Raw genomic sequence first — 20,000 nt, 5'->3', positions numbered from 1 at the left:
GAGTGAGTGAGTGAGTGAGTGAGTGAGTGAGTGAGTGAGTGAGTGAGTGAGTGAGTGAGTGAGTGAGTGAGTGAGTGAGTGAGTGAGTGAGTGAGTGAGTGAGTGAGTGAGTGAGTGAGTGAGTGAGTGAGTGAGTGAGTGAGTGAGTGAGTGAGTGAGTGAGTGAGTGAGTGAGTGAGTGAGTGAGTGAGTGAGTGAGTGAGTGAGTGAGTGAGTGAGTGAGTGAGTGAGTGAGTGAGTGAGTGAGTGAGTGAGTGAGTGAGTGAGTGAGTGAGTGAGTGAGTGAGTGAGTGAGTGAGTGAGTGAGTGAGTGAGTGAGTGAGTGAGTGAGTGAGTGAGTGAGTGAGTGAGTGAGTGAGTGAGTGAGTGAGTGAGTGAGTGAGTGAGTGAGTGAGTGAGTGAGTGAGTGAGTGAGTGAGTGAGTGAGTGAGTGAGTGAGTGAGTGAGTGAGTGAGTGAGTGAGTGAGTGAGTGAGTGAGTGAGTGAGTGAGTGAGTGAGTGAGTGAGTGAGTGAGTGAGTGAGTGAGTGAGTGAGTGAGTGAGTGAGTGAGTGAGTGAGTGAGTGAGTGAGTGAGTGAGTGAGTGAGTGAGTGAGTGAGTGAGTGAGTGAGTGAGTGAGTGAGTGAGTGAGTGAGTGAGTGAGTGAGTGAGTGAGTGAGTGAGTGAGTGAGTGAGTGAGTGAGTGAGTGAGTGAGTGAGTGAGTGAGTGAGTGAGTGAGTGAGTGAGTGAGTGAGTGAGTGAGTGAGTGAGTGAGTGAGTGAGTGAGTGAGTGAGTGAGTGAGTGAGTGAGTGAGTGAGTGAGTGAGTGAGTGAGTGAGTGAGTGAGTGAGTGAGTGAGTGAGTGAGTGAGTGAGTGAGTGAGTGAGTGAGTGAGTGAGTGAGTGAGTGAGTGAGTGAGTGAGTGAGTGAGTGAGTGAGTGAGTGAGTGAGTGAGTGAGTGAGTGAGTGAGTGAGTGAGTGAGTGAGTGAGTGAGTGAGTGAGTGAGTGAGTGAGTGAGTGAGTGAGTGAGTGAGTGAGTGAGTGAGTGAGTGAGTGAGTGAGTGAGTGAGTGAGTGAGTGAGTGAGTGAGTGAGTGAGTGAGTGAGTGAGTGAGTGAGTGAGTGAGTGAGTGAGTGAGTGAGTGAGTGAGTGAGTGAGTGAGTGAGTGAGTGAGTGAGTGAGTGAGTGAGTGAGTGAGTGAGTGAGTGAGTGAGTGAGTGAGTGAGTGAGTGAGTGAGTGAGTGAGTGAGTGAGTGAGTGAGTGAGTGAGTGAGTGAGTGAGTGAGTGAGTGAGTGAGTGAGTGAGTGAGTGAGTGAGTGAGTGAGTGAGTGAGTGAGTGAGTGAGTGAGTGAGTGAGTGAGTGAGTGAGTGAGTGAGTGAGTGAGTGAGTGAGTGAGTGAGTGAGTGAGTGAGTGAGTGAGTGAGTGAGTGAGTGAGTGAGTGAGTGAGTGAGTGAGTGAGTGAGTGAGTGAGTGAGTGAGTGAGTGAGTGAGTGAGTGAGTGAGTGAGTGAGTGAGTGAGTGAGTGAGTGAGTGAGTGAGTGAGTGAGTGAGTGAGTGAGTGAGTGAGTGAGTGAGTGAGTGAGTGAGTGAGTGAGTGAGTGAGTGAGTGAGTGAGTGAGTGAGTGAGTGAGTGAGTGAGTGAGTGAGTGAGTGAGTGAGTGAGTGAGTGAGTGAGTGAGTGAGTGAGTGAGTGAGTGAGTGAGTGAGTGAGTGAGTGAGTGAGTGAGTGAGTGAGTGAGTGAGTGAGTGAGTGAGTGAGTGAGTGAGTGAGTGAGTGAGTGAGTGAGTGAGTGAGTGAGTGAGTGAGTGAGTGAGTGAGTGAGTGAGTGAGTGAGTGAGTGAGTGAGTGAGTGAGTGAGTGAGTGAGTGAGTGAGTGAGTGAGTGAGTGAGTGAGTGAGTGAGTGAGTGAGTGAGTGAGTGAGTGAGTGAGTGAGTGAGTGAGTGAGTGAGTGAGTGAGTGAGTGAGTGAGTGAGTGAGTGAGTGAGTGAGTGAGTGAGTGAGTGAGTGAGTGAGTGAGTGAGTGAGTGAGTGAGTGAGTGAGTGAGTGAGTGAGTGAGTGAGTGAGTGAGTGAGTGAGTGAGTGAGTGAGTGAGTGAGTGAGTGAGTGAGTGAGTGAGTGAGTGAGTGAGTGAGTGAGTGAGTGAGTGAGTGAGTGAGTGAGTGAGTGAGTGAGTGAGTGAGTGAGTGAGTGAGTGAGTGAGTGAGTGAGTGAGTGAGTGAGTGAGTGAGTGAGTGAGTGAGTGAGTGAGTGAGTGAGTGAGTGAGTGAGTGAGTGAGTGAGTGAGTGAGTGAGTGAGTGAGTGAGTGAGTGAGTGAGTGAGTGAGTGAGTGAGTGAGTGAGTGAGTGAGTGAGTGAGTGAGTGAGTGAGTGAGTGAGTGAGTGAGTGAGTGAGTGAGTGAGTGAGTGAGTGAGTGAGTGAGTGAGTGAGTGAGTGAGTGAGTGAGTGAGTGAGTGAGTGAGTGAGTGAGTGAGTGAGTGAGTGAGTGAGTGAGTGAGTGAGTGAGTGAGTGAGTGAGTGAGTGAGTGAGTGAGTGAGTGAGTGAGTGAGTGAGTGAGTGAGTGAGTGAGTGAGTGAGTGAGTGAGTGAGTGAGTGAGTGAGTGAGTGAGTGAGTGAGTGAGTGAGTGAGTGAGTGAGTGAGTGAGTGAGTGAGTGAGTGAGTGAGTGAGTGAGTGAGTGAGTGAGTGAGTGAGTGAGTGAGTGAGTGAGTGAGTGAGTGAGTGAGTGAGTGAGTGAGTGAGTGAGTGAGTGAGTGAGTGAGTGAGTGAGTGAGTGAGTGAGTGAGTGAGTGAGTGAGTGAGTGAGTGAGTGAGTGAGTGAGTGAGTGAGTGAGTGAGTGAGTGAGTGAGTGAGTGAGTGAGTGAGTGAGTGAGTGAGTGAGTGAGTGAGTGAGTGAGTGAGTGAGTGAGTGAGTGAGTGAGTGAGTGAGTGAGTGAGTGAGTGAGTGAGTGAGTGAGTGAGTGTGTGTGTGTGTGTAACGCTGTCTCTGGCTCTCACAGGTGTGTGTGTAACGCTGTCTCTGGCTCTCACAGGTGTGTCTGTGTGGATCATGGGCCGCATCTTCTTGGATCACATCGGCGGCACGCGCCTCTTCTCCTGCGCTAACTGCGACACCATCCTGACCAACCGCTCCGAGCTGATCTCCACACGCTTCACCGGCGCCACCGGACGAGCCTTCCTCTTCAACAAGGCACGTGTGCGACACCAGGCCGGTCGCCAATGCAGCGCTAACGCTAACGTCCTGTGATGTGTTTCAGGTGGTGAACCTGCAGTACAGTGAGGTGCAGGACCGCGTGATGCTGACCGGCAGACACATGGTGCGAGACGTCAGCTGCAAGAACTGCAACAGCAAGCTGGGCTGGATCTACGAGTTCGCCACCGAGGACAGCCAGCGCTACAAGGAGGGCCGCGTGATCCTGGAGAGAGCACTGGTGCGCGAGAGCGAGGGCTTCGAGGAGCACGTCCCGTCAGACGCGTCCTGAGCACCAGCGCTCGCCGTGACTCTCAGCTGTTTGTTAGGCCAAACCCTGGTTTCAGCTCTCTAGATTCACCCGTAAACACACAGGTCAAGAGCTTCAGATGCACAGTCTCTTCTGTAATCGGCTAAAACAACTGACCATACCATCTGCTCTGCGCATGCAGGGATGTCCGTTCAGATAATATAACAGAAGTGCATATGTTCATGGTTTCTTTTCCCACGTTTCACACATTTTCACACGAGTTCAGTTTGTGCCAAAATCTGTCTGGCTGCTGTTGTTTTGTGTCATTCATTTGTGTTTTAGTTTCTGCTATCGGATATCCAGATAAATTAGCAGATTTGTTCAGTAGTGAGCTTCTCACCATCTTTCTAAATCGCTGAATATTATGACAAAATATCACTGTAGACTAAAGATCTATTCACATTTATAGAACAGAAAACTAAATGCATCTGAAAGTTTTAGAAACTATTATTTAAAAAAATAATTGTTCTGTTTGTTTAGCTGGATGTTTGTAGAATATTACGGAATGTAAAGCATAAAACTGATCTGAAGAAAAGACCACCGCTGACCTGGACAAATGCACTGAACCAGCCAGTCGACACTTTTGGCACAAATGTAACTCCATATGAAGACTTCACATGCAAAAGCTTCTAAGTCAGTCAGATATCTTTCTTTTAAATTAGCGTTTTTATCAGGCTCCTGTGAAAATAACATTGGACATTTTTGAAAACAAGGCATTCAATAACTGACTCGTAACCTTTTCTTTGCCATCAAAGTGAAATGACTGAACCTAAACATAGGAGCCTGATTAAAAAAAAAGCTAATTTAAAAGAAAAGAATCTCAGACGGACTGCGTCTGCAGGCTTCACGTGTAAGATCTGTTTAGTATTTGTTGTTAGAAGAGCATCTGCCACCTTCATTGGGAAACAAGGGGTTATGAATGATGAATCGCTAGATATCTCCACAAATTCTCAGTTTGCTTCCTTAAAAAAGTTTTGAAATTTCCCAGCCGCTATCGTAAAGCCTTCTTTATCGTCCTTCAGTAACTCGTCCATTCGTGCGGCAGTGGTTTCTCTACGCTGCAGTCATGTGACCAAACAGGTTCAGCGTTTCAGGACATCTTTCTGGTTGAGCAGGCTCTTAGCAGGAGTTTAGGATGAGCTGCGTTCCCTCAATCTGTGATCTATAGTCAACCGCACGTGTGAAGCTCCACCTAATAAATCCTCCAAGCTGCCCTCGCTCACAGACGCTGTAAACACAATCACACGATTCTGCTGTCGTGGTTCCAGTTGGTTAGAAACGGCCTTTTTTTGTTCCGTTGGAGAGCGGAGTGTGGCAGGGATCTGAAGCGTGCTGCTATTGTGTTCGTTTGTGATTCCTTCCAGACTTTGTGGATTTGTTGGGTCTCTAAATCTCCTCCGTTCTGCTGAATTTAAGCTCGGCTTGTTGAACTTTTACTCTGAGCAAATTCCTCACATGCTTCTGATTCTGTTCGGTGTTTGTTTGCTTCTGATGTCAAAGTACCAGCCAGAGCGTTTCTGCTGCTCTATAGCTGTCTGCTCTGATTAAAGCCGCTTCTGTTCATTATTGTATTCCAAAGCTCAGTTGTGCATTTAGCATGAGGTTCATTGTGTTATATTTGATGTCTGACTTGAAGAATAAATCATTTCCTAAAGTGCAATTTCTCTTCCTAGTATTTCAAGAAATCAGTGACACTTTACAATAAGGTTCCACGTGTTGAACATTGAAAAACACTTCTATAGCATTCTTTAATTTTAATGGTAATTTCTGTGCATCTACCAGTACACGATTAAAATCAAAAGCTGTATCTATGAATATTATTTAATGGAGCTGAGCTGACATGAGCTAGCAATGAACAGGTTTAACTCACATAAAGAGGAGTCAAATCTGTCACAAATGTATCGCTGATGTGAAGTGTCACAGTGTGTCTGCTCCAGCAGATGGAGTAAAGCTCAGCTACAGGTTCACACGGATCACCTGAGCTCTAACTACAGGTGACAGAGCGGTGTCATCTTGCCTTCGCCGTCACTCCAGCCCTGTGCACGTACACTGCAGACACTGCCACTGCTTTACCTGTGCTTCAGCATCACGGCTCTTCTTTCAGGCTAGTGGAGAGAAAACATACACATTGAAGTGTTCCTTTTATTGCACTTTATCTATCTGATAGCAGATTTCAATCTTTAAAGAGTTTAAACAGCAAGCTTTACAGGTTTATTCCTCTCTATATTCTGAAGGTTTGTTCATAGTTCATTCACACTGATGTCTACAGCATTTTAACATCCTGAAAACACGGTGAAAGCGTGTTCGTTTTCTGTCTGTTGGCAGCATTTTCTGATTTATGGAGCGATAAAAAGAAATCAAAAACTCTCACGTGTCAACAAAACCCTTTTAAACCTGGCTTCAGCTAATGTTCAGATCTGTGTTCTAGGAATGTATGCAAATGAGTGCATATTTAATTAGACCACGCCTCATTTGCAAGTTGAAACAGAACATTTCAGAAATCCTGTTATGCAGTTAATTAATTTACCGGACCCACTTTATATTAAATGTCCTTACATTTAAATTAATAACTTGATCCAGTGCACTTATGGTGCACATACATGTTTTTACGTTGTGCTTATAATTGAAAATAGCATCTGTAATTAATTTCTCACATCTCACACTGCTGACCTCACCATATCACCATATCACCCCTAGCCTCACCCGGATCCCTCCCCAAACATCACCCAACACAACAGGTACATCACCCAGCAATGCACTGCTGTATTAATAACTACATAGTAGCCTATTTAAACACACCTAATAGAATACGCTTGCACAGATTTCATTTGTTTGAGGACAGGAGAAAAAAAATCTTGCCAAGTAGAAGATTAGTAAGTTCATTAGATAAGAAAGGTTTATGAATCCAGACGAAAGTCTAGCTCGTGTGTGCCAAAGGCTGTTTAATGTGTGACTGCGTTTACAGTACGCATGATGCTGGGTGGATAAACAACCCCGCTGACCTGCATGGAACTAACTAACCCTTAGAGCGCAGTCTGTCAGCAGAAAAAGCCAGCTGGATGAGTGTCCAAAGGTGACAATGAGAAGAATCCGGCGACGCGCGCTGTTTCGGGTGTGAAGAATCCTCGCAGGAGTCACTGGAGACCTGAAGCGAGTCATCAGCGCGTGCAGAAGTGCCAACTCATGATCGGCGACGCGAGGCCGACAGGTGATGAGACTGAGAGCTCCGCGCATCTCCATCCGAGCTGAGCGCACGCGATCATGGGGCGCTACAGCGGCAAGACGTGCCGCCTGATCCTGATGCTGGTCATCACCGTCATCTTCTTCGTGGCGGAGATCGTGGCGGGGTACATGGGCAACTCCATCGCGCTGGTGTCGGACTCCTTCAACATGCTGTCGGACATTCTGTCGCTGTGCGTCGGGCTGACGGCGGCGCGGGTGTCGCGTCGCGCGGGCTCGGGGCGCTTCACGTACGGCATGGGCCGCGCGGAGGTGGTGGGCGCGCTGGCTAACGCCGTGTTCCTCGCCGCGCTCTGCTTCTCCGTGTCCATGGAGTCGCTGAAGAGGCTCGCCATGCCGCAGGCCATCGATGACCCGCCGCTGGTGCTGATCGTGGGCTCGCTGGGGCTCGCGGTGAACGTGCTCGGGCTGCTGATCTTCCAGGACTGCAGCTGCCTGCGCGCGACGCGACGGAACGACGCGTCAGTGCCGCGCGAGGAGGAGGAGGAGGAGGAAGAAACAGGTGCTGATCGTAACGCTTCGTGTTTAGCAGCGTCACAGCTGTTTAGATGCCTTTTAAAGAGCGCATCATCTGGGAAGCATCTGCTGTGTGCAGAAACATCCGATAAACAAAAAAAGTTAGTTTTGCACTCATCCGAAATCATAAGCATCTTATTTTTCTACATGTCTATTTAAGATCTGACAGCAGGGTTTCTGCGGACTCCTTGAAAAGTCTTTGTTCACAAGTTAAAGCAGGGGTGTCAAACTCAATCCTGCTCCAACACAGCAGTGTAGTTTTCAAATCAGCCTGAAGGGCTTGATTTAACGGTATGAAAATTTCCTATCACGATTATAATCGTGATAATTATCGCGGTATTGTTCAAATGTGCTGGAGATGTTCACATAAATCACTTCACCGAGTTTTATATTTAAAAATCAACAAACAACAAATAAAATGACTTTTTGTTTGCATGATCACTAAAACAATAACATTACCAATGATGTTCGGATTTTAAATGACAACTTGACTGACAACAGTTTAATAGCGTGTTGAAATATCTCACGTAAATGTTCAAATAAAGCTTTGAAAACGTTTCATAAAACGGTAAACCTCACATTTCAGCCTTTAAATAAAGAAACGATATAAGTCAAAATGATAATTGATTAATAAATGATTATGTATTTTATCTGCTCCATAAATAATTCTAGATAACTTATCTGAATTGTTTAAATGTGTAGAATCCACATAAGCTTGTTTTTCATCAACCAGTCAAAATTTACAGCAGGGCGTGCAAATTCGGCCCGTTTGTGGCCAGACAGAAGCTGCACACAGGCTGAATGTGAATATAGGTCTCTGTAAATGCACTCGCTGGCAGCAGGTGGCGCTGATGGGAAAGCTGAATTACAGCTGTTTCCCGTAACCTCCGCGCACAAAGCAGCACTGCGATTAAAACTCTTCCTTTAGGTATTACATGGAGAGAAGATGAAAACAAATGCCATCGTTTCTGAAGACAGTCAGAGCCTTCAGAGGTACATTCATATAATTAATTCATTCATATATTCATTTGTATAATTCTTTTAAAACCTCCCAGCTTTTCCTCCCTGTTTTCACTCAAAACTACACTACTCTGTGTGCTGTGCGCACCTGAGACTGTCACTGAAACCTGTGCTTTATGCTGGACAGTGTTTATTTATCTCGAGTTGTTCCAATCGCGGTAATCTAATACGGTTTTAATGATAATTTAAAGATGAAACGGTAATAATAGCCGTGGGGAATTTTATCATGATTTATCGTCAAACCGTTAATCGTTACATCCCTACTTGATTAGTTGGATCAGGTGTGTTTAATTAGGGTTGGATCTGAGCTCTGCAGGCCTCCAGCCCTCCAGGAAGTTAAAAGCTCTTAAATCAGAGCAGAAAGTCTTAAATTCATAAAGTCATGCCATTAAATGTTAAATGCACTGCAAAAAAAAAAAAGAATATCTTCCTCAGTATTTCTGTCTTGTTCCCCCTCTGACGGTCTTTCCCGTTGCGTTAACACGCTCTGGGGAAACTCCTGTTTAGGCAGTGTTTACACTTGGCATTAACGTGCGATCACCGTGATCCAGTCAAGCAGATCAGCTCATCAGTCAGAACTCAGCACCGGTCCACTTTTAGCAGCTTAAAGCGCCATTGGTTCCTGCAGCTACACGAACATGATCCAATCAGGCTTCAGTATCAGAGTAAACAGGAGTTTCCCCAGAGCGTGATCAACGCAACGCTTGTGCCCTTATCTCGGGGAACCCAGGTTACGTAAGCAACCGGAGCAATATCTAAACTAAATATCAAGATAAATTTACTGGACATGCAAAATGAAAATATGAAGTCTTGTTTTCTGAGAAACTGAACAAAATGAAGTGCATTCACGATTAAAACCAGAACAAATGTCTGTCCATGGAGAATGAAAACTTGCTTTCACTTTAATTTTTCTGAGCGCATTGACAGATATTTGTTGGTTTTAATTGTAAACTCACATGATTTTGATCAGTTTCTCATAAAACAAGACTCAGGCCTAATAGCTCTGCTTCTCCAGTGAATGTACTGGAAAACAAGACATCACTTTTTTGCAGTGTGAACAGAAGCTATACAGTATAAGTTATTTTAGTATATTTTTTGTCTAATGAATTTAAAAGTAATGGAGATCTGTCCATAGAAGTCCATACTGACGTACTGTGCTGCATTGAAATTTGCTGCTTAAATTGTCTGTGCATGATCTTAAATTCACCTGCAAAAACCATGCGAAAGGAAACATCTCATAGATGCACCGCAGACGAGCAAACACTCTAAAAAATACATCTTTCAGTTGAAAACATGTGTGCTATCTAGGATGCATTAATTACTAAAATACAGTATTGTCTGGATTCTGACTGTAATCTGAGGTGTGCTGATGCACAAGAGCTGTGATGTTTGACTCTCTCACAGAGCTGGGAGGTGTCTGTATGTTTGTCATGGATTGTGTGTTATGGTCCACAGGCCTGCAGGAGGAGAAGGCTGGGAGCGACGGGCCTCCTCTGAACATCAGGGGTGAGTGTGTGGCTGCTCTCAGCGCTCAGCAGCAGTGAGTCTGGTGTGTTTGTGAGCGTGTCTCTCTCTCCGCAGGCGTGCTGCTGCATGTGTTGAATGACGCGCTGGGCTCGGTGGTGGTGGTGGTGGCCTCGGCTCTGTTCTACGTGTGGCCCCTGGCCCCTGAGAGCCCGTGTAACTGGCAGTGTTACGTGGACCCCAGTCTGACGCTGGTCATGGTGGTCATCATCATGCTGTCAGCTGCTCCTCTGGTCAAAGAAACGGCTGGGATCCTGCTGCAGATGAGTCCTGCCGACCTGCCGCTCACCGCAGTCTGTGAGTTCATGTCTCTATACAGCAGCTCACATACTTTTGCACGATGCTTTGACGTTTTTTAGTATAGTGTGATTATTCTAAAAAGATAAAGTGCACTTCTAAAGCCCAGATCATGCACTTAATTAACCGATATTGGACCGTCGCAGTTTTAATTACTGGAGTTCTGCAGCTCTAGATGCGGAGTACAAAGAATAAGTGCATAGTGTTAGGGACACATTACCTTTTACACACGCCGCATAAATACAGTCATAAATACAGTCAGGTTCACCACGTTAACATGAAGGACAGGCCGTTCACAGAAGGATATATTAGCATGCAGACCAGCGTTTATTGTTAATATTGTAAGCCAGCTGCAGTTTTGTCATCCGTCCCTTTAAATGCTTGCTTAAAGCAGGATGGATTCTGATTGGCTGTCGATGTTTTTATCGTTCATCAGCTGGAATAAAGTCGTTCAGAATGGGATTCCAGCTCTAGCATTCATCTGTGCTGTTATTGTTGTAGTTGTGGTGTGGCTATTCTTTCAAATTTAGAATGGTTTTCTAAACTTTATCATTGTAGTTATGTGTTGAACGGGCCTTTTCACTGGAATAAAATAGTGTAGAGACAATTATCTAAATTTCACAAATACTTACAAAGAAACAACAAGTACCATGCGTTTTGAAGTAGAAAGGCTGAAATGGTATTGTAAAACTTGTAAAGCTATTTTAGCAACATTTCACAACAGCTTCGAACGCAGAATCAGAATCAAGCACCGGAACTATCGGTTTATAACTTGTAATTTACAACACCAGAAGATGTTTTTTTACACTGAGGGCAGAAGGAAATGTCTGTTTCTGCAGATTTTACAGTAGATGTAATGTCCCTGTCTCGCTCGTGCTGAAGCTGTGTGTCTCTGTCTCAGTGGAGAGCGTGTGCAGACTCCCCGGCGTGGCCAGCGTTCACGAGGCTCACGTCTGGGAGTTATCTAAAGGACGTAACGTGGCCTCGCTGCACGTCAAAGTATCTGCTGACCTGCAGGACCCGGCTCTTCAGACGCAGATCCAGCAGCTGTTCCAGCGCGCCGGCGTCCACAGCGTCACGGTTCAGCTGGAGCGCGCCGACGGAGAGATGCCCTGCTGTCCTCCTGCCTCGGGAGACCTGGCCCTCCACATGCTGCCAGAGAAACACACCGAGCACAGATCTGACAAATGCACCAAGCTCTAACGCTGTTTCTGCAGAAGCTTCGCCCCGGACTACAAGCACAGGGGTTTTGAATGCCAGCCGGTTCTGAGAAACAGTGCCATGATATCCCACCGAACACACAGACTCTGTGTTAACTCCTCCTCACGACTGTTTTTTAATTTAAATAATAATAATATTTAATTCGCTTCTTTTGATTTTGGGGTGAAATTCGATCTGGATATGGTTTTATGAGATACCAATAGCATATTTACATTCCTTATTGTTATTCATTACCTTTTGCTCTTAATAGCCTAATCTTTATAACTTATTGGTAATTCAGGGAAACACAGAATTAATTGATATTTAGTTGTTGTGTGTTTGTGAGTGTCTCTGTGTGTGTGTGTGTGTGTGTGTGTGTGTGTTTGAAAGACAATCAAATGTAAAATCAAACTTTAAAACTGTATACACTAATATTAAACGTGCTGGTTGTATTCAGATTTAGCCTTTCTGAGTGAACAGATCTGAATGGACGTGAACTGGTCTGTTTATTAAGCTGAATATTCACCTGATGATCGGCTGTTGTGTGGAGAAACTGCAGCGTCTCAAACACACCTCAACTCTAATCACAGACAGACATGCAGCGCTAGAGGGCAGCAGAGAACACACACACACACACACTCTCTCTCTCACACACACACACACACGAGTCTGACCTCAGATCAGTGACTCACACACACTCTCACACACACATACACGAGTCTGACCTCAGATCAGTGACTCTCTCTCACACACACACTCTCTCACACACTCTCTCACACACACACACACACACACTCTCTCTCTCTCACACACACACACTCTCTCACACACACTCTCACACACACACACACGCACTCTCTCTCACACACACACTCACTCACACACACACACACACACTCTCACACACACTCTCTCACACACACACACACACACACTCTCTCTCTCTCACACACACACACTCTCTCACACACACTCTCACACACACACACACGCACTCTCTCTCACACACACACTCACTCACACACACACACACACACTCTCACACACACTCTCTCACACACACACACACACACACACACACGAGTCTGACCTCAGATCAGTGACTCTCTCTCACACACACATACACACATACACGAGTCTGACCTCAGATCAGTGTCTCACACACTCTCTCTCTCACACACCTGTACATGAACATCAGTCACGTGACTTTCAGATGAAGGGAAGATTTCTTTAATTTCTGTTTTTCTGTCAGTTATTCATAATAGTCCAATCTAAAGCCCAGTTATTAATTTCCACTGAGTATCAGTAAACACATGACAGTGTCGGATTATTAATAATGGAAGAGGCTGAAGGCGTCACACGAACTCACTGCCATTCAGAGAAACCATTGTAGCTTCCTGGAAGCAGAAGCATCAGAACACACCAGAGAGCAGCTGCTGGTTAAACACTGATGAAGCAGGTGTGTCTCAGAAGCTAGTGAGGCGGTGGAGAACGACACTGATCTGTGTTTGAGATGACACCAAACCTCACCTGCTGTTTCAGACTCAAGAAGTGGGCGTGGAAAGCTGTGAAAAGGGGGAGGGGCCAAACACAACAGCCAATCAAACACAGTCCTACAAAACACATTGAATATTAAGTGTGAGTGGAGACAAAAACACCTTCATCATCATTACAGATTCAATACTGACAACTATCAAACGAATATTTTATTTTTTAGAGCTATTGGTGCGTATGAAAACCAGTTCACCAGAAACCCAAACTGCTCAGACTCAGATTAAACAGAAGAGCCAGCTGATGGAGTTTAGGCAGGACGGACCAGTATGAAAACGAGTCTGACTTACAGTGCTGACATCTGCGCTGTATAAAAGTCCGCTTTCACAGCCCACAGCTCTCAGACCTGTTTAATGCAGTTTCTGTCTCTTGAAAGTGTGTGGAATGCTGTCTCACGAGCTGAACGATCAGCATTGAACACATTTTTCTCCTGTCAGAGTCAGATCTGCTGTGACCCCGTGACCTCTGCGACCGGACGGGTCTCTGAAGAGTGACTACATGGTGCTGGTGTGTTCAGATGTGATGCAAGCAGCAGAGAGGCTCTCACAGTCACACATCTTCTGCTCGGACTGAAGAAATCACCAACACTTCATTTAGCCAGCAGTGTAAAGGGCAGAAACTGAATGAAGCACTGGGAACAGTTACACTTCAGTCCACAGATTCAGACTAAAGCTTATGAGACGCGATTCTCAGATTTATCATTTCTTGCACTAATTATTACATTTATTTTAATCATAAAATCCTGATGCTTCTGGAAGACCACAAAGAGCGCAAAGATGATCCTTAAAAGTGACAGAGGAAAGCCTGTCTGTGTTGATTCTTGTGCTGCTCCTCAGATCCCGTGTGTTTGTTTCCCATCCGCTCACATGCTCGAATCCCGTCAGCAGAGGACTGAGCTCCTACATCACGTTACTAAGCAACCACCGAGCACCATCTGTCGTCACGGCAACCGCCTCACCTTCAGACGTCTGGTGATTCTCTCCATCACCTTCAGTATGCTCTGTTAAAGTAACACTAATTCACTGACAGATATCATGCTTTTCACATTAAGAACCGCACGTATTTTTTATATTACAAGTTTTCTGAAATTTTATTTCTGAATATGCAAACGAAGCATTGTGTAATTAAATATGTGCATACATTTCCAGAACACAAATCTGAACGTTGGATAAAGTCAGGTTCGATTTTGTTGACTTTTGGATTTCTCTTGTTATCGCTCCATAAATCAGAAAATACAGTCATTTTCACCGTGTTTTCAGGAGTAAAATGCTGTATAAATCAGTGTGAAAAGAAAAACTCTTTAAAGATTGAAATCTACAGATGCAGATAGATAAAGCGCAATAACAGGAGCACTTCAATGTGTATCTGGGATGTTTTCTCTCCACTAGTCTGAAAGAAGAGACATGATGCTGAAGCGAAATAAACCAAAATCTCACACATTCAGACTTCACACGTCTGATTCAGAGACACGTCTGAGCCCTTCATGTGAACACGTGACCGAAAGCTCATAAAGGAACACAGAAGATGGATTTATTGGCGTATTGATTTATTGGTTAGTTACAGTGACTGAATATACCTGAGTGATAGTGACAGTGACGTGTGTATGAGGAGAAACACGCGTGTGAATACAGACACGGATCTCCATCACAGTGAGCCGGTCTTCACCACTGACACTAAACCAGTTCAAACAGCTCAGCACCACACTAATAGTTATGGGCAGCAGCGATGAGAGGTCAGAGGTCGGGAGGTTCGGTTCAGTCAGCTGTTATATCGGTACCTCAGCCCTGATTTACACGAGGATCGTCTGAGAACGTCACATGCCGCTTCCAGCTGAAGAAACCAGCGTTCGGCTTCATCGCTGCGTTTCTGTCACATTAACTGCAGCCATGCATGACAACACCACGCGCTGCTGATGAACGGATTTTCCTTTATGACATTATCTTTCAAAGCTAATGTGCTATGGCTGTGTTCCGTAACTACAGAACATAAATGCACCAAAGCAACCAAATAAAATATCACAATTCTTTAAAATATGGCTGTAAGTGGTTTGGATTTGAGCCACTAAAGCAAACGAGAATCACAAAGACCTGAAAGAGTATAAGGAGGTACGACAGTGATGACTGCTGATGCGTCTGGTCCCTCGTGCGTGGCTCCCGCAGGCTGCGCTTCATCCTCTCCTCCAGCAGGAGGCGCTGTGGCTGGGCTTACATACACAAGCGTCTCTCACTCCTCCTTCAGCTCCAGCGATCTCCCGCCGCTCCAGTGCCGGTGGCAGGCCAGCTCCATCAGCTCCACTCCACCCGTGACCCGCTGCTGACACAGGAAGAAGATGACCATCAGCAGGAAGTAGAGTCTGAGGGGGGTCCAGAGCCACAGGCCGGCGCAGCAGAGCGTGATGAAGCTGCTCCAGTACAGCAGCGACGCAGCTTTGATCAGCGCCACTCTCAGCTGGCTCTTACAGGGCGGCACGCGGGCCTCGGGCTGGTCGAAGCGGCGCGGCTCGGAGCGGTAGAAGGCACACAGACGCTGCTCTTTCTCTCGCCAGCGCTCCTGACACCAGCGCTGCAGCTGCTCCGCGCTCGAGGGCAGACACGCCACAGAGAAACGCCGCACGTGGAAGTGGATCTCTCGCGGGAACAGACCCAGGAGCAGGTGCCGCTCCGTCTGAGGGATGTTCTGAGGATACGCCACCGTGATATCATGCACAGCGTCCAGGTTATCACCTGCCAACAGAAATAATAATCATCAGGCAAAGCCAGAACTAGGCCATGAAGCTTTACACTTTATCAGTACACGCATTCCCTGGGAATCGAACCCATGACCCTGGTGTTGCAAGCGCCATACTCTTCTGTATGAGTTTAGATTGAGCTCTGACGAACATCTACGCTGGACTAATTCGATCCTCTGAACTAATGATGCAGAGCGCTGATGACCTCTGACCTTTCCGCAGCGTGTCGACGATGAAGGTGAAGCCGGTGGTGCGAGGATGAAGAACATACTCGTACTTGGGAAGACCGTTTTTCTCGGCGAACTCGTCGCTCCTGGCGCGGGTGTTTTCTGCACAAAAACAAATCAGATGCAGATTTTAAAGGTTGAAGGTTTAAAATGATTTCTCTTAAACGAGCTCTTCTGATCAAACCAGTCATAAGGGTCAAATTTTCTAAATAAATAAATAATCTTTGCATTGATGTATGGTTTGTTAGGATCGGACAATATCTGAAAATCTGGAATCTGAGGGTGCAAAAAAATCTAAATATTGAGAAAATCATCTTTAAAGTTGTTCAAATGAAGTTCTTAGCAATGCATATTACTAATCAAACATTAAGTTTTGATATATTTACGGTAGGAGATGTACTAAATATCTTCATGGAACATGATCTTTACTTAATATCCTAATGATTTTTGGCATAAAAGAGAAATGTATAATTGTGACCCATACAATGTATTGTTGGCTATTGCTACAAATATCCCCCAGCGACTCAACACTGCTTTTGTGCTGCAGGGACACAGATAATCTGCACAAGTAAACTATTTCTTGAGAATGTGCAAGATTTCTGATTCATTAATCACTTGTAAATGACTAGAATAAAAACAGTGCAGTAAGAGCGAGAAATATCTGTGCAAATAATAAGCTGAAATAATTAGGGATGCACGATATATCGGCCACCATATCGGTATCGGCCCATATCGGCCCATTTTTTCTGTTATCGGTATCGGCCTGATAAGAAAATTTGGCCGATATCTTAAAGCCGATAAATAATGCATTATTTCCTTCAGAGACACTTCAGATGCGCGCTGTTCGTTTGCAGCCTTTTGTGCAATTGTACATTGTAATATTGTGTTTATTTGATGTATATCTGATTTATCTCATATAGAATGCGTTTGGTTAAGTTAAAAGAGCGCTTCAGTTTACCAGTGATCATCTTTAGCTCAGCACACGCAGCCCAAACAGCAGTGCACAACATTAATAACTATGATTGGGAATGTCATGTATATAACATTCTAATGAGAACATTATTATAATAAAACGTTGTGAATTCTTTGGGTTTAGTTGCCATGTTTCAGCGCGTTGTTATGGGAAGAGCGCATCCACAACAGGATCACACATTCTGACTATAGCACGCAATAACTGCATAATTTTGTACATATATAAGTTGTAATATTATGTTTATGTTGTATTAATATTAATCTCAGGATGCATTTCCTTGAATTAAATAAGCTGCCAGCAAAACGCTTCAGTTTACCATGTTCATTCAGCTCTTCAGCTTCAGCACGCGCAGCTCAACGGCTGCTATTTAAAACAGTGGTATTAATTTGTTACTTTTTCAAAATCATTGATATATTATTAATAACAACAACCACTTGTATTTTTCTCTTATTATTTTCATCAACAATATGGTTTAGTAATTAAAATCATTTAATTATTGTCCGTGCAGAGGCTATTCCGTTTTATTGATCTGTGGCGCATTCATTTTGATTCTTTACACGTGTAATGATGTCCAGTGACTTGTTTGCATTATTTATGCATAATTTTATTTATTTGTAAGACTTTTTTATGACTAAATTTGGTAATGGGAGAGTAAAAATATTTTTAAAACGTACACCGTTCAAACTAGGCTGCTTATGTTGAAGTGTTTGGGATGTGACTTTTAATGATGAGACCTTTTTTGTAATCAGGCTCTCAAAAAGTATATAACAATTTGGATATAGATTTATCGGCCAACATATCGGTTATCGGCTTTCAAAAATAAAGAATAATCGGTTATCGGTATCGGCCAAAATTTTCATATCGGTGCATCCCTAGAAATAATATACCGGTTTGCAACATCAAGCAGCAAAACAGACTCAAGTTCAAGTTAGAAGTGACCAAACCCACTCTTGTACACATAATGAATAGATTTAATTTATTCACATATAAGAGTGAAGTACGGAAGAGGATTAGGGCCAAGCAATAATAAAATAAATAAAAACATCTCGAGATTAAAGTCATTATAATGCGAGATTAAACTCGAAATAAAACGTCTCGCATTATAATGACTTTAATCTCGAGATGGTTTTGTTTTTTATTATTGCTTGGCCCTAATCCTCTTCCGTAGCTAAAGGGTAATTAATGTAACGAATCATGTAAACAATGATCATCTTTTATTGGAAAATGAAACCACATTTTATCAAACTTTGATAATTGCCTTCATCTTTTTAACAGCTGTGAAGATCGTGATCTACATTTTATAAAATTACCTGTTCATTCCGGCGAATAACAAATTTGTTCTCATGTGCGTTATATGTTACATACGTTACAGTGTTAAGTCGCTGGGGGATATTTGTAGCAATAGCCAACAATACATTGTATGGGTCACAATTATACATTTCTCTTTTATGCCAAAAATCATTAGGATATTAAGTAAAGATCATGTTCCATGAAGATATTTAGTAAATGTCCTACCGTAAATATATCAAAACTTAATGTTTGATTAGTAATATGCATTGCTAAGAACTTCATCTGGACAACTTTAAAGATGATTTTCTCAATATTTAGATTTTTTTGCACCCTCAGATTCCAGATTTTCAGATAGTTGCATCTCAGCCCAATACTGTCCTCTCCTAACAAACCATACATCAATGGAGAGCTGATTTATTCAGCTTTCATGTGATGCATACATCTCACTTTCGAGAAATTGACCCTTATGACTGGTTTTGTGCTCCAGGGTCACATATGAGGTTTATCAAGCGATCTCTTCAGAAGGCTTAGATTAAACCGCTGGATTCATACAGATCACTTTTATGATGTCTTTATGTACTTTCTGAAGCTTGAATATGTTGATTATGTAGACTTTCAAAGAATGGACAAAAACGATGGTTGATAAGTTTGTGTTCCAAATGAAAGTCTGAGCGAGTCATTGATGACTGAATGGACTAACACTTCTATCTGAAGCTAGCTCTGGTTAGCAGCAGAGTGTCCGTGTCTCTCACCGGTGAGGTCGGTGCCCTCGGGGAACAGCAGCAGCTGCAGCGGCTCCTTGATGTGGCAGAAGTACTGCAGCATGTTGGCCATGTGAGCGCGGTCTTCCTCCCAGCGCCGCCGGATGAAGATGAAGCAGGCCACCTGCATGGCCCAGCCTGCGCACACACACAGGGACACCGTCACGCTCGCCCCGGGGCTGCTTCATTGGTAATGACTGTGTGGACTCACCGAAGCCGGGCACAGCCTTGAGCGCCACTTTGAGGCAGACCTTCTCCAGACGCAGGTAGCTGTAGCGCAGCAGACAGCACCACAGGAACATCCAGTCCAGACGCGTGCGGTGGTTCATGATGATGACGCTGCGCTCGCCGGGAACGAAGCCGTCGCCCGTGATCACCACCTTCACCCCGAACACCAGCTCCAGCAGCGCCTGCAAGCACACACACACGCACATACACACACACACACACGCACACGCACACACACACACACACGCACACGCACACGCACATACACACACACACACGCACATACACACACACACACACTCACACACACACGCACGCACATACACACACACACACACACACACACACACGCACACACATCCACACTCACATACACACACGCACACACACAAACACACACACTGGGGAAGCTAATCACGTACAACACGAGTAACAGAGCGCCACGCACAGGTGAAGGTGAAATATTCATCTGAGGTGTTTAGAACTTAGCCAGCTAACATGGCTACATTCGTGCTGAGAGACAAGTGAAAAAGAAAAAAGAAAATTAATAAATGACTAAACTATATAAATATAAAACAAATAAAAAATAATCTTTTATGTTTTGTTTGTTTGTTTAAATATCTAAAATTAAATCAGGCTTCACTTCATTGAAAATCTTTTCATAAGAATCAGCCTCAAAGTAAAGAGTCCTGAAGGAGTTACAGTGCATCAAAATATCAGTGTTACTTTAGAGATACAATTATACTTTTTATTAATATTTAGATTTATTTTTCAAAATATAATAATATTTCATTTAATAATATTTATTTTTAATAATAATAATTAGATTTTTTTTTTTTTTGTCACTTTAAAATAAGTTTCATTTTAATTTTAATTAAAGTTTTAGTAATTTTGTTGCATGCTTTTTTTTTGAAAGGTTTAGTTTTTTTTTTTTTTTTTTTTTTTTTTTTTTTTTTTTT

General features: G+C 44.1%; 3 protein-coding genes across 5 annotated transcripts in view; 2 read left to right on the top strand and 1 right to left on the bottom strand.

Moving 5' to 3' along the window:
- ypel5 (yippee-like 5) overlaps positions 1-5,218 on the top strand; it is a 7,399-nt gene extending 2,181 nt beyond the window's left edge. Inside the window, exons 2-3 of the mRNA XM_016293896.1 lie at positions 3,019-3,176; positions 3,244-5,218. Of these exons, the coding sequence (XP_016149382.1) occupies positions 3,036-3,176; positions 3,244-3,468 (366 nt within the window). The 5' untranslated portion in view covers positions 3,019-3,035 and the 3' untranslated portion in view covers positions 3,469-5,218. The remainder of the gene's footprint in view (positions 1-3,018; positions 3,177-3,243) is intronic.
- A 1,021-nt stretch (positions 5,219-6,239) lies between these two features.
- LOC107601641 (zinc transporter 10-like) lies at positions 6,240-11,410 on the top strand. The gene is made up of 4 exons (XM_016293895.1): positions 6,240-7,228; positions 9,718-9,768; positions 9,844-10,083; positions 10,985-11,410. The coding sequence occupies exons 1-4, from the start codon at positions 6,748-6,750 to the stop codon at positions 11,284-11,286; spliced, it is 1,074 nt and encodes a 357-aa protein (XP_016149381.1). The 5' UTR covers positions 6,240-6,747; the 3' UTR covers positions 11,287-11,410.
- A 2,962-nt stretch (positions 11,411-14,372) lies between these two features.
- The window catches only part of LOC107601640 (lysocardiolipin acyltransferase 1-like), a 12,673-nt gene continuing 7,045 nt past the window's right edge, over positions 14,373-20,000 (bottom strand). For all 3 annotated transcript variants that reach the window (XM_016293894.1, XM_016293891.1, XM_016293893.1), the window contains exons 3-6: positions 19,025-19,223; positions 18,805-18,951; positions 15,775-15,891; positions 14,373-15,557 (exon numbers count right to left, since the gene is read on the bottom strand). In XM_016293894.1, the coding sequence (XP_016149380.1) occupies positions 15,058-15,557; positions 15,775-15,891; positions 18,805-18,951; positions 19,025-19,223 (963 nt within the window). In that variant the 3' untranslated portion in view covers positions 14,373-15,057. The remainder of the gene's footprint in view (positions 15,558-15,774; positions 15,892-18,804; positions 18,952-19,024; positions 19,224-20,000) is intronic.

The sequence above is a fragment of the Sinocyclocheilus grahami genome, unplaced genomic scaffold (assembly GCF_001515645.1).
Source record: "Sinocyclocheilus grahami isolate Dianchi unplaced genomic scaffold, SAMN03320097.WGS_v1.1 scaffold309.1, whole genome shotgun sequence".
Classification (NCBI taxonomy): domain Eukaryota; kingdom Metazoa; phylum Chordata; class Actinopteri; order Cypriniformes; family Cyprinidae; genus Sinocyclocheilus; species Sinocyclocheilus grahami.
Note: the sequence above shows the minus strand (reverse complement) of the source record. Positions and strands in the feature narration are given on the sequence as shown.

What these genes read in the sequence shown, in the direction of transcription:
- LOC107601641 (XM_016293895.1), top strand. Translation starts at nt 6,748, where the DNA reads ATGGGGCGCTACAGCGGCAAGACGTGCCGCCTGATCCTGATGCTGGTC. An exon ending in GGAGGAGGAGGAAGAAACAG is followed by an intron (nt 7,229 to 9,717) that starts GTGCTGATCGTA and finishes TATGGTCCACAG; the next exon opens with GCCTGCAGGAGGAGAAGGCT. An exon ending in GCCTCCTCTGAACATCAGGG is followed by an intron (nt 9,769 to 9,843) that starts GTGAGTGTGTGG and finishes CTCTCTCCGCAG; the next exon opens with GCGTGCTGCTGCATGTGTTG.